The following is a 13,351-nucleotide window of genomic DNA, read 5'->3' as shown; positions in this document are numbered from 1 at the left end:
TAAATGGGATTGCCTGTGGCCCCTTTTCTTTTAACTTTTCGGTTTGTACTTATCTCCCATCAGATGGGGCATATGTGCAAGGAATTAAAGAATAGTTGGTACAGCCCTGGGGTCTACAAAATCTCTGACCAATTTATTTCCCAGTACACTATTTGTAAATCTCACCCGATCTCTAGAGGAAACCGGCACTCTCCAGGAAACCCTCAAAGGCCCAGACTGCCCCTTGTGGAATTCCAAGTTGATATTATAGATTTACCTCCAGCTTTAGGCTTTTCTCACTGTTTGGTTATTGTTTGCATGTTTAGTAGATGGACTGAATGCTGTCCAGCTAGGTGTGCTGACACTACCACAGGGGCAATGAAATTAGTAGCTGAGATTATTCCTCATTTTGGTATTCCTTTATGGATTGCTCCCCTGGTTTGTCAGCCAGCTCTGGTGACATCTTTCATGCTTCCTTATAGGTACAGTCTTACAGAGGCTTGTGATATTTGGCAATTGGTGAGTCTACCTGGCCTTGGGGCTCTTTAGTCACATGTATATCCACTCGGATGATATCAGATGCATCTAGGCAAAGTTAACTATTAAATTGTTGAGATGAAAGGTCAGGCGATCTGCCTTTAGTTGGAACATGAGAACGTCAGAATGGGAGATAACACATTGCTACTAACCTTCTACCTTCTTCAGGGAAAAGGGTAGAGAAGAAGCAGCACAGTCATAGACGAGTCTTCATTCCAGAAGTGCTCCAGGAATCATGCTGGAGAAGTTCTGCAACTCTACTTTTTGGGTGAGAAATTTATTTATCTTAACTGTTGACTCTTCTCAGACTTAGAACAAGTGGCAGATTAGCAGAGTGGCCACCAACAAGAACCAGAAAAGTTAGATGTGCAGTTGGTCTAAGGCTTGGGCTTTTTCAGAAAGGGTAATTCATTGTATCTCCAAGGGATATATTATCTAGGAAAGGTAATATAATTTATTCTCTAATATATATTTATTGTAACCCAAATGCTTTTCTTAGATTAGCTAGCTGCAAAATTGCCTTCTCTAAAGAGAAATAGTGGGAAATCTTCTAATTTCATCAGTGTTAGGAAGGGTAATTGTTGTTGTATAGTTTATGGGGTAGGGTGAAGAGAAGGTCCATGATTGAGTCTTGTGGGGATATGTTGATGTTGAAATGATAATGATGTGTTCTAGAAGAACTGTCAGCTAATGACATGGGCTAGAAGTTGAGGCCAGGGATGCAAATTTGGGCATCATGAGCATTGAGATAATTTTTGAAGCAATAGAATTAGATAATACTGTTTTTAGAGGAAAACGAAAGGGAGAAGCACTACTTAGAGGGTAAACACGAATAGTATAGCATCACGGAGTCATAGATAGCAGAGAATTTCAAGAAAGAGGCCAATGAACAGTATCTAATGGTTGAGTGGAATAGAAAATGAGAAAGAACTTTGGATTTAGTGATTTTTAGTGAGATTTTAGTGTAAAAGTGTCCTCTGCAAATTCCTAGCATCAGCATCAGAATCACGTGGGATAATTAACATAGTTAAAATATCTTAGATAATTCTTCTGAATTCTAAAGTTTGATCATTTTATGTAGAGATAAAAGGAGCAGGAATGAGATAGCATAGCACATGGGTAGCATTTCATATGTGAGAAAGAACCTGGGCCCCACGGCCCATAGGGCAGTGCATGTATTCCACAGGAAGATGAGGCTTACTAGTCCCCAGTATCTTGAAAGGCCATCTCTTGAGAATTCTTTCCAGGAATTATCTGACAGATTATCTCAGACAGGTCATTGCAACCATTTCTTTAAAGAGTCTGTACAAATAGCCATACAAAACAATCTCTAGGAAGAGAAAAATCTACTCTATGTGAAACGAAGATATAAGAACTGGTACCCCACCTCCCAACAAGAGGTTCCATTTATTGCAGAACACAATGACTGGTACAAAACTTGCTGGGAGTAAGCCTTCTGTCCAACAGTGCCAGGACTGGCCAGGCCTCTGGTTCTGATGGAAGCCCTCAGGGCCATAGGAAGCTGAAAGTCTTAGCATGACTAGGCGTTTCTACCTGTCTGGTGCCTGCATATTTAAATATCCACGATGGAATTCAATTAAGGCTAGAAACTAGAACAAAAACAAATTTTTATATCCCAGGAAACTATTCTCCTCTTTGGATTAAGGAATAGCTCCTCTTCTTCCTACAATTTGGCAAATGCAGTGGTGAGGTTTACTCAGAACAGCTGGCATAGAAATTCACTTAGAACACAGGAAGACAGGTTTTCAGAGGTTGAGTTGGCCAGAAAAGTCACTAAATGTCATCAAACAATGAATCGGTATCAATGGGGATATATAGGAAAATACAGATAGTTAAAAGAGTAAGGCTGGGTATGGGCATGCAGTTGAATTAAAATTGTTTGGAAGCAATGGGGTGTGCTAGGGGATGGTTTTCTGTCTTCAAAAATGCATGTATCCAACAATCTTCCCTTTTGGTCCCCAGAATTCCTCATTCCTGGACAGCCCAGAGGCAGACCTGCCGCTTTGTTTTGAGCAAACTGTTCTTGTGTGGATCCCTTTGGGCTTCCTTTGGGTCCTGGCCCCATGGCAGCTCCTCCATGTGTACAGATCCAGGACAAAGAGATCGGCTGTAACCAAACTTGATGTTGCCAAACAGGTATTCCTTGGTGCACAATGGAGATGTTTTCTTGGTGGTTAAGTGTCCTAGTAGTTCCTGTCTTTAACCGGCTTTCCCAGGGCTACTGCCTCAGGCAGAGCCAAACGCTAGGTGTCGCTGTCTCCACCTACCCCAAGCTCACTGGCTCTTTGCTGTATTTCTTAATCAAAGTAGCTTTTATTTTTGCATAAGAATAGTGACTCTTAATTCTTAAGACTACTGGGCTCCCTGAACACATGAAAAGTAATTGATCAGTCAAACTGTTATCTTTTCAGTGTCTGAGAATTGAACACTGGATCGCCTGTCTTTAAGCTGTTCTAATAAGTCGTGTGACTAATTCAGTTGGCACCTACTCTGGGGGGAAGATGAACTATGTAATGTTATCTTCTGTACCCCTGAGGCAATCCAGCCATCACTTATCTTCTAAAACTTGGATGGGAAATAGGATTGCCCAGAGAATTCCGTGAGTCAGGATGATGGCCCACAGGGGAGGGAGGGAGGATGAGTGTACAGTGACAGGCCTGAGTAGGGAGATAATGAAAAGGACACTGGGGAGTGCGGGAGCAGCCCAGGAAGGGAGGGTGGGGGGAGGAGCCCTCTGGATAGGAAAAAGAACAGTCTCTGAGAGCTCGGGGCAGGGTCACTGTCTCCCTTGTTGACCTGAGTCCCCACCACAGGACCTGGCGTGGATCAGGTGCTCAGGTTGAATCCAACATTTGTTGAATGTTGGTGTTAAATGCCTTCTAGGACTAGGGGCTGAATCAAGAGTGTGTTAGAGAGTTCAAGGGAGTTCAAGACCAGCCTGGGCAACAAAGCAGACAATCACATTGTCTCTCTGTATAAAAAACAAAGTTGGGCCGGCGCTGTGGCTCACGCCTGTAATCCTAGCTCTTGGGAGGCCGAGGCAGGCGGAGCAAGACCCCGTCTCTACTATAAATAGAAAGAAATTAATTGGCCAACTGATATATATATATAAAATTAGCCGGGCATGGTGGCGCATGCCTGTAGTCCCAGCTACTCGGGAGGCTGAGGCAGAAGGATCACTCAAGCCCAGGAGTTTGAGGTTGCTGTGAGCTAGGCTGACGCCACGGCACTCACTCTAGCCTGGACAACAAAGCGAGACTCTGTCTCAAAAAAAACAAAAAAAACAAAAAAAAAAACAACAAAGTTGGACTCTGAACATTGAACAGCAGGCTCAGTGCCCTTGGAAATGAGTCAGAGCTTGAGGTTAAAGTCAATCAAGGTGGGGCAGGAGCATCTCAGAAGAGGCTGGGTAATAAGCAAACCAATATCCCATCCTAATACAAGCTACTGGGTAATTTTTAAAAAATACTTTATTGAGATATAATTCACATGCCATACAATTCTCCCATTTAAATACATTTCAGGGTTGTTGTTGTTTTTTTTTTTTTTTAGTGTATTCATAGATAGGTACAACCATCACCACAACCAATTATAGAACATTTTCATTCTCTCTAAAAGAAACTCTTTAACCCGTATCTCCTCAACTCCTCTCGCCCTAAGCAACCACTAATCCTTGTCCTGTCTCTATTCTACACATTTCATGTGAATGGAATCACACAATATGTGGTCTTTTTTGATTGGTTTCTTTCTCTTAGCATATTTTCAAAGTTCATCCATGTATATCATGTATCAGTACTTCATTCCTTTTTATGGCTAAATATTATTAATATTATTCCATTGTGGCCGAATATGCCACATTCCATTTAACTTATAAACACTAATCTCATTGAGAAAAATAAAAGCAACGTATTAGCTGCTTCTTTTTTTTTCCTGTAGTTAATAATCTACTCACCTTTACTCACATTCTCAGGAGTTCCATGCATATATTTTATTTTTTTGCCCAGGGCCAATAAGACCCTGTGACCTTTATTATTATTATTATTATTATCATTATCATAAGTAGTAGCAGTAGCAGAATACAGGGAGAAGAAGCCTGGTGACTCATACAGAAATGTTAGCAACTTATGGAAAAGGTAGTTGGAAGCTGAAGTCTGAATACTTTTCATTTATTCAGCAGTACTTTGACACTTAGTATAAAGAATTGCTCCAGTAAATTTTTTATATTTATTGAAGAGATAGAAAAAGACAGGACGCTGGACACAGTGGTATATGCCTAAAGTCTCAGCTGCTTTGGAGGCTGAGGCAGGACGATTGCTTGAACCCAGGAGTTTGAGGTTGCTGTGAGCTAGGCTGATGCCGCAGCACTCTAGCCTGGGCAACAGAGTGAGACTTTGTCTCAAACAAAAAAAAAAAAAAAAAAGAAAGAAAAATTAGCTGGGCATTAAGGTGCATTCCTGTAGTCCCAGATACTTGGGAGGCTGAGGCAGGAGGATCGCTTGAGCCCAGGAGTTTGAGGTTACAGTTAGCTATGAGGACACCACTGCACTCCTGGGGAGACGACTCTGTCTCAAATAAAACAAAAAACCAAGGTCTGTCTGACCTTCTCCTGCACATTTTCCTTCCTTCCTGAAGTACCCCATTTACCATTTTTTTTTTCCATTTACCATTTTTAATTTATATTTTACTTGTTTTGCCTTATTCTCTGAGGGTGACAGGCATGGATTAATAATTTCTTAGAAATTTCAAAATAATTGGTTTCTCTCTGCACTATTCAAAAGCATTCAGGACATTTCATATGCATAGAATTGTACAGTATGTGGCTTTTATATTGTCTGACTTATTTCACTTAGCATAATGTTTTCAAGTTTTATCTATCTTGCAGCATGAATCAGCACTTATTTGTTTTTTTAAAAATTGTGGTAAAATACACATAACATGAAGTCCACCATTTTAACCATTTTATAGGGTACAATTCAGTGGCATTAAGTACATTCATAATATTATACAATCATCACCACGACCTAGTACCAGTATTTTTTGCTACCCTATGAGGTTGTATTTACAAAAGATAAAGGGAACTGAGGCTTAGTAGCAGTAAGCGTTACTACTCTAGGCTTGAAGGAACAAGGGTGGAGAGTGAATCTAGTGGGACAGAGAGAAGATACCCACACAATGACCAGTGATGGCTACTGCAGGCTTCCCTTTCTCTGCTGCTCTTCTTTCTTTCTTTCTTTCTTTCTTTCTTTCTTTCTTTCTTTCTTTCCTTCTTTCCTTCTTTCCTTCTTTCCTTCTTTCCTTCTTTCCTTCTTTCCTTCTTTCCTTCTTTCCTTCTTTCCTTCTTTCCTTCTTTCCTTCTTTCCTTCTTTCCTTCTTTCCTTCTTTCCTTCTTTCCTTCTTTCCTTCTTTCCTTCTTTCCTTCTTTCCTTCTTTCCTTCCTTCCTTCCTTCCTTCCTTCCTTCCTTCCTTCCTTCCTTCCTTCCTTCCTTCCTTCCTTCCTTCCTTCCTTCCTTCCTTCCTTCCTTCCTTCCTTCCTTCCTCCCTCCCTCCCTCCCTCCCTCCCTCCCTCCCTCCCTTCCTTTTTCCTCCTTCTCTGTCTTTCTTTTCTCCCTCCCTCTCTCTCACTGTCTTTCTCTCTTTCTTTTTTCTTTTCTTTTCTTTTCTTTTTTTTTCTGAGACAGCGTCTCACTCTGTCACCCAGGCTGGAGTACAGTGGCATGATCATAGCTCCCTGAAACCTCAAACTCTTGGGCTCAAGGGACTCTCCTGCCTCAGCCTCCTTCGTAGTTGAAGCTACAGGTGATGGTGAAGTACACCATCACTGCCTGCAAATTTTAAATTTTTCTATAGAGACAAGGCCTTGCTGTGTTGCCCAGTATGGTCTCAAACTCCTGGGCTCCAGCAATCCTCCTGCCTCAGCCTCCCAAAGTGCTGGGATTACTGGTATGAGCCACTGCACCCAGTGGACCACTGTATTTTGTTGTGTGTGTTTTGAGCCATGGTTTTCTCTGTTTTATCTGATAAATTTGCTTTTTGTCACCTAAATTTTATTTTTCTGGTCTACTGAGCTCATCTTTCTTCATGCATATTCTCAAGTACCATTATGGATTTCTTTCTTTTTTTTTTCCAGAATATTACATGGGTACAAATGTTTTGGTTACATGGATTGCTTTTGTACTGCTTGAGTCAGAGTTATAAGTGTGTCCATTACCCAGATAGTGTACATTGTACCCGTTAGGTTTGATTTCACCCATCCCGTCCTCCCTGCCCCCTGCTTGATTTCCATTGAGTTTTACTTCCATTTGTGTACATGAGTGCTGATCCATTAGTTCTAATTTAATAGTGAGTACATGTGGTGTTTGTTTTTCCATTCCTGTGATACTTCACTTCAAAGAATGGACTCCAGTTCCATACAGATTGTTACAAAAGGTATTGGTTCATTTTTTCTTATGGCTGGGTAGTATTCTGTGATACACATATACCACATTTTATTAATCCACTCATGAACTGATGAGCACTTGGGTTGATTCCACATCTTTGTGATTGTGAATTTTGCTGCAATAAACATTCGAGTGCACAGTGTCTTTTTGATAAAATGACTTATTTTCCTTTGGGTAAATAGTAGTGGGATTGCTGGATCAAATGGTAGGTCTACTTTTAGTTTTTTGAGGAATCTCCATATTGTTTTCCATAGAGTTTGTATTAATTTGCAGTCCCATAAACAGTATATAAGCATTTCTTTTTCTCTGCATCCGTGCTAACATCTATTGTTTTCAGACTTTTTAATAAAGGCCATTCTGACTGGGGTAAGGTGCTTTCTCATTGTGGTTGTAATTTGCATTTCCCTGGTGATTAGTGACATTGAGCATTTTTTCATATGTTTATTGGCCATTAGTCTATCTTCTTTTGAAAAGCTTCTGTTCATGTCTTTTGCCCACTTTTTAATGGGGTTGTTTGATTTTTGCTTGAGTTCTTTGTAGATTCCAGTTATTAGCCCTTTATCAGATGTATAGCATGCAAATATTTTCTCCCATTCTGTAGGTTGTCCATTTGCTCTGTTGATTATTTCCTTGGCTGTGCAGAAGCCTTTTAATTTAATCAAGTCCCATTTATTTATTTTTGTTGTTACTGTGATTGCCATTGGGGTCTTCTTTTTAAATTCTTTACCTAGGCTGATATCTAGAAGAGCTTTTCCAACATTTTCTTCTAGAATTCTTATGGTTCCATGTCTTAGATTTAAGTGTGTGATCCATCTTGAATTATTTTTTGTAAGTGGTGAGAGATATAGATCCTGTTTCAATCTTCGACATGTGGCTATCCAATTTTCTCAGCAACATTTAATAAATAGGGATTCTTTTCCTCAGTGTATATTGCTGTCTGCTTTATCAAAGATCAGATGGCAATGTGTGGATGGTTTGTTTTATATCTGGGTTCTCTGTTCTGTTCCAATGGTCTATGTCTCTGTTTTTGTGCTAACATCATGCTATTTTGGTTACTATAGCCTTGTAGTATAGCTTGAAGTCTGGGAATGTGATGCCTCCAGATTTGTTCCTTTTGCTTAAGGCTGCTTTGGCTATTCGGGCTCCTTTCTGGTCCCAAATGACGCATAAAATTATTTTTTCTAAATCTGCCAAATATGACATTGGTATTTTGATGGGGATTGCATTGAATCTGTAAATCACTTTGAGTAGTGTGGACATTTTAACATGGATTTCTTTCTTTTTTTTTTTTTTTCAGAATATTACGAGGGTACAAATGTTTTGGTTACATGGATTGCTTTTGTACTGCTTGAGTCAGAGTTATAAGTGCACCCATCACCCACATAGTATACATTGTACATTGTACCCATTATGTTGATAATGATTCTGTTGATCCATGAGTATGACATGTTTTCCCATTTGTTTACATTGTCTGCAATTTCCTTCTTCATTTATACATAGTTCTCTTTGTAGAGATATTTCACCTCCTTGATTAAGTATATTCCTATGTATTTTCTTTTCCTTGTAGCTATTGTGAAAGATGTTGTGTCTTTGATTTGATTCTCAGCTTGACTGTTGTTGCTGTATAGGAATGCTACTGATTTGTGTCTATTAATTTTGTAACCTGAGACTTTGCTGAATTTATTTATTCATTACAGGAGTCTTTTGGCAGACTCTTAGGGGTTTTCTAGATATAAGATCATATCATCAGGAAAGAGTGATGGTTTGACCTGCTCATTCCCCACTTGGATATCCTTAATTTCCTTCCTTGCCTGATTGCTCTGGCTAGGACTCCCATCACTATGTTGAATAGAAGTGGTGACAGTGGACATCCTTGTCTTGTTCAAATTCTGAGTGGGAATGCTTTCAACTTTTCCCCATTCAGTAAGATGTGGGTTTGTTATATATGGCTTTTATAATTTTGAGATATGGTCCATCTATGTCTATTTTGTTAAAGAGGTTTTTTTTGTTATCATAAAAGGGTACTGAATTTTGTAGAATGCATTTTCTGCATTTATTAAGATGATCATATGATCTTTGTTTTTACTTCTATTTATGTGAATCCATTTATGGGATTTTAAAATTGACAAGGAGGGGAAAAAAATGAAAGAGTTAAACTATAAAAAAGGCTAAGGCTTTAAGACTTAAGTATCTAGGTGGAAGATCTTAGAGAAAAATGATTTCCAGATGTAAAAGTATCAAAAGAGTGGGGATGAAGTGAGTCCCCTCCACAGTAACAGGAGGCAACCAGCTCAATCCAGCAAAAGGTCTGCTTCTTTTTTTAAAATGATACCATTATTTGGATGTACCATAATTTATGTGCCTTATATGATAGGAATTTAGGTAGTTTCTAATCTTCTGCCATCATAAGCAATGATACAATAAGTAGCTTTGTACATATGTGTGTGTCTGTAGGATAAATTCCCAGAAATGAAATTACTGAGTTAAGGGTAAGTGAACTAAAAAAAAAAATTTTTTTTTTTTTTTTTTGGAGATGGAGTCTCATTCTTTTGCCCTGGCTACTAGAGTGCTGTGGCATCATCATAGATCACGGCAACCTCAAACTCCTGGGCTCAAGCTATCCTCCTGCCTCAGCCTTCCACTGAGGCTATGGATATGAGCCACTGTACCCAGCCAGAGGTTTTTAAAAAAATTGCTTTGTAGAAGTTCTTTATAAACTTAACTGGCCCTTTTTGATATGAAATGCTCAGTATCTTTTTAACCAATTATATGAGTTTAATATATGTAAGCCTATGGCAAGACTCCCTCCTTTTCCTTGGCCTAAAGAGTGCTCTGCTGGTTAATATTCCATAGTCATCCTCCAGGGTGGTGCTTTAGCTCCCACTTGCTCTATTTTACCTCCTAATTTGCCTAAAGGGAAACATACCTTACCACTTCTAAAGCTATTCTGTTTTTTTCCAAAGCCTTACAGTCTCTTGTGAGGAAAGCACCATATAGTATATTATATACTTGAGAAAACTGCATTCCGGCCTTTGACTCTACTCCTTTCTAAATAATAGCACTGGTCCTATAGTTAAAGGTGTATTCATCTCCTTCCTTGGCTGGTTTTCATTACAAAGGGCTCAGTATCTCTTCATGAACCATTCTGGATCAATGAGACTTAAGAGAATGAGTAGAGGTAGATGGATGGGAGTAAAAATGGATGAGGGGATAGAAGATGGTACTAGATAAAGATCTTCATTTCTGGGGCTAAGACACTGGTGTACTGCCTTCGCCTCCTCAGTGAAGGTTCACCTCCTCAGTGAAGGCAGTAATTTTCCCTCCTGCTGGGTGGAGGAGTGGGTCTTTAGAAGACTACAGCATGTATCATGTCTTACAAGCTCATAGGACAAATATTGATTGGTGTTATATGGGATCAAGACTGGGACCAATGGCCAAAGAAAGGGATATTTAGGGATATATTAACTTTCTATTGCTGTGTAACAAATTACCCCCAAAATTAGCAGCTTAAAAAAGAAACATTTTTTTTTTAATCTTATAGTTTCTGTGGGTCAGGCATTTGGGAACAGTTTCTTTACCTGGGTTTTGCTTCAAGGTCTCTCATGAGGTTGCAGTTAATACTTGCTGACCGAGGCTACATCTGAGGGTTTGGTTGGGGCTAAAGGATCTGCTTCTGAGATGACTCTCTCACAGGCTGTTGCAGAAGGTCTCAGTGCCTTAGCAAGTGGACCTCTCCCTAAAGCTGGTAGCTTTCCCCAGAGTGAGTGACCTGAGAGAGAAAACAAAGAGAATAACCTAGCCTTGGAAGTCACACACTGTCACTTCCACCATTTTCTATTCATTAGAAACAAGTCACTAAGTCCAGTCCATATTCAAGGGATGGGAAACTAAGCTCTACTTTTTTGAAGGGAGAATTATCAAAAAATTTGGGAATCTATCTTAAAATATCACACTCAGCAGTCCTCAAAAACCATTATTATGGCATACTTTTAACATTATTCCATTACTTGAACTATATGTATCCATTCATTCCAGAAATATTTATTAAGTGTGTTATCTGAATCATCAGATACCAGTTTTCTTATCCATTATTGGAAATCATTTTGTTCTAAGAACCTCATAAAGAAAAATATCCTCCTAACAGTGGTTTTTTTCCCTTCTCAGGTGTTTGTTGGGTTTCTTCTTATTCTAGCTGCCATTGAGCTAGCCCTCGTACTCATAGAAGACTCTGGACAAGGCACAGTCCCTGCTATTAGATATACCAACCCAAGCCTCTACCTAGGCACATGGGTAAGGCCTTCCATCACCTCCGCGCTATTTATCTTCTCTCTACCCATAGACATCTAGCTGAAATTTACTCTTGGGGATGAAATTAAGAACAATTTCACCTATCTTTTTTTCACAGGACCTACAGTAAGGCAAAGCTTGGTTGTAATGGGGTGAACCAAAGTTTAGCTTTTCATTTTCTTTTTAATACTAATTTATAGAGCCTTTTCCCTAGGTTAAGTATTAGCTTTAATAACTAAGATATATATCTTATGCTCTCATATCTTATCATCTAAGCATCACAGATGAGATATAGATTTCTTGATGTAAAAGACTTTAAAATGCTGTAAATCGTATTTTTAAATTGATTGACTGCTGATTCTAATCAATGGATCACTGAGTCTAGAGTTGTTTGTTTAAACTTGATATCAAAAACTGATACGTCTCCGCAGGCATGTTTTTTATTCTGGGGGGAGCTTTAGAGTGTTTAAAGAACAATTGAATTAGTTGCCATTGTTTTAAAAGAGGAATGTGACACATAATTATTTGGATTTCCAAACTTTATTGAAAAATTAAAATGTCTGGCAACCATGCTACAATCCCATGGGGCAATGGCAGCTGGGCCTGAGTAGAAGTTGTCCCCTTTAGACCAAGTACTCAGAATGGTCCCCCTGCCCCCTTGCCCTGCCTTCACTCAATAACATGATCTCCTTGGCCTCAGTAGGCATTTTTATTTGCTGCCACTGTTACAGAACAAAGAAAGGTCTAGAGCCTAGACTCTAGGCAATGCCGAGCTGGATCTGGCTCACACAGAGCTGATTGTGTATATCTCTTCCCAACCCTGCATTCCATGACATCATGTTGCTGTTTGAAACCCTTAGTAGTGGTAGTGTTTATACCATAAAAATTGGCAAATGCTACAGATCATGGGTTTTTCCCCCAAAATTGCTTGTTTACTAGCACAGTACTAGGTCTAGGAAATCAACATTTAATTTATTATATCTAAGTGAGATGATACAAGGTAAGGTTTATTTGTATTTTAATTAATTGCTTGGTCTGATATTAGAAAATCAAGATACAGACACCTTTCACCTAATTTATCAGAACCTGCCTTCCCAACCTTACTACTGTCATGCCTGAAATTAAGTTCCTTAGATCTTGAAAAGGTTTTTCTAGTTCCCAAAGTAATTCCACTAAAATGCAGTTAGTGGCATTCTGCTTTCTTGGCTAACTTCCCACTGAAGTGTGGTGAACAAAGATAAGGCACTGAAAGAGGAAATTCGATGGCACAGGGAGGAACTGTACAGTTAGGCATTTGTGTGCTCCCTGCCTGGCCAGATCACTTACCATCTCCTCCTTCAGCACTCCTTTCTTCCCATGTTCCCTGATATCCTTCTCCCCTCTGTCCTAAATTAGTGACAATGTTCTTCAGGACTTCATGTGAATTTCTCTTTAGCTCCTGGTTTTGCTGATCCAACATAGCAGGCAATGGTGTGTGCAGAAAAACTCTTGGTTCCTGTCCATATTCTGGATTCTCTCAATTCTCTGCAGCACTTTCCAATTTCAGACTCTGATCCGGACACTCTTAAAGGTAAGGAGTAAAGAGTGGTGACATGAGGAGTTACCGCTGGGCAACTCTGAGTCAGAGTAAATGGCATCAAGTATGTTAAGCTCCAGGATAGAATTTGATCAGGGGGATTTGATAATAGGCTTTAATCATAAGCATTGATATATATAAGCCATTTAAACTTAATTTGGGCCGGGCGCGGTGGCTCACACCTGTAATCCTAGCTCTCTGGGAGGCTGAGGCGAGCTGATTGCTCAAGGTCAGGAGTTCAAAACCAGCCTGAGCAAGAGCGAGACCCCGTCTCTATTATAAATAGAAAGAGATTAATTGGCCAACTAATATATAGAGAAAAATTAGCCGGGCATGCTGGCACATGCCTGTACTTCTAGCTACTCGGGAGGCTGAGGCAGGACGATTGCTTGAGCCCAGGAGTTTGAGGTTGCTGTGAGCGAGGCTGATGCCACAGCACTCACTCTAGCCCGGGCAACAAAGTGAGACTCGGTCTCAAAAAAAAAAAATAATAAAAAAAATAAAAATAAACTTA

The 13,351-nt window shown here is 39.6% G+C and overlaps 1 protein-coding gene across 1 annotated transcript in view; it reads left to right on the top strand.

Annotated features, from left to right (window-relative positions):
- The first annotated feature begins 606 nt into the window (after positions 1 to 606).
- Positions 607 to 13,351, top strand: part of ABCC2 (ATP binding cassette subfamily C member 2) — a 55,612-nt gene continuing 42,867 nt past the window's right edge. The window contains exons 1-4 of the mRNA XM_012768340.2: positions 607 to 784; positions 2,500 to 2,673; positions 11,139 to 11,264; positions 12,697 to 12,831. Coding sequence (XP_012623794.1) covers positions 752 to 784; positions 2,500 to 2,673; positions 11,139 to 11,264; positions 12,697 to 12,831 — 468 coding nt within the window. The 5' untranslated portion in view covers positions 607 to 751. The remainder of the gene's footprint in view (positions 785 to 2,499; positions 2,674 to 11,138; positions 11,265 to 12,696; positions 12,832 to 13,351) is intronic.

The sequence above is a fragment of the Microcebus murinus genome, chromosome 14 (genome assembly GCF_040939455.1).
Source record: "Microcebus murinus isolate Inina chromosome 14, M.murinus_Inina_mat1.0, whole genome shotgun sequence".
NCBI classification, from domain to species: Eukaryota; Metazoa; Chordata; class Mammalia; order Primates; family Cheirogaleidae; genus Microcebus; species Microcebus murinus.
This window is presented reverse-complemented; position numbering and strand designations above follow the sequence as displayed.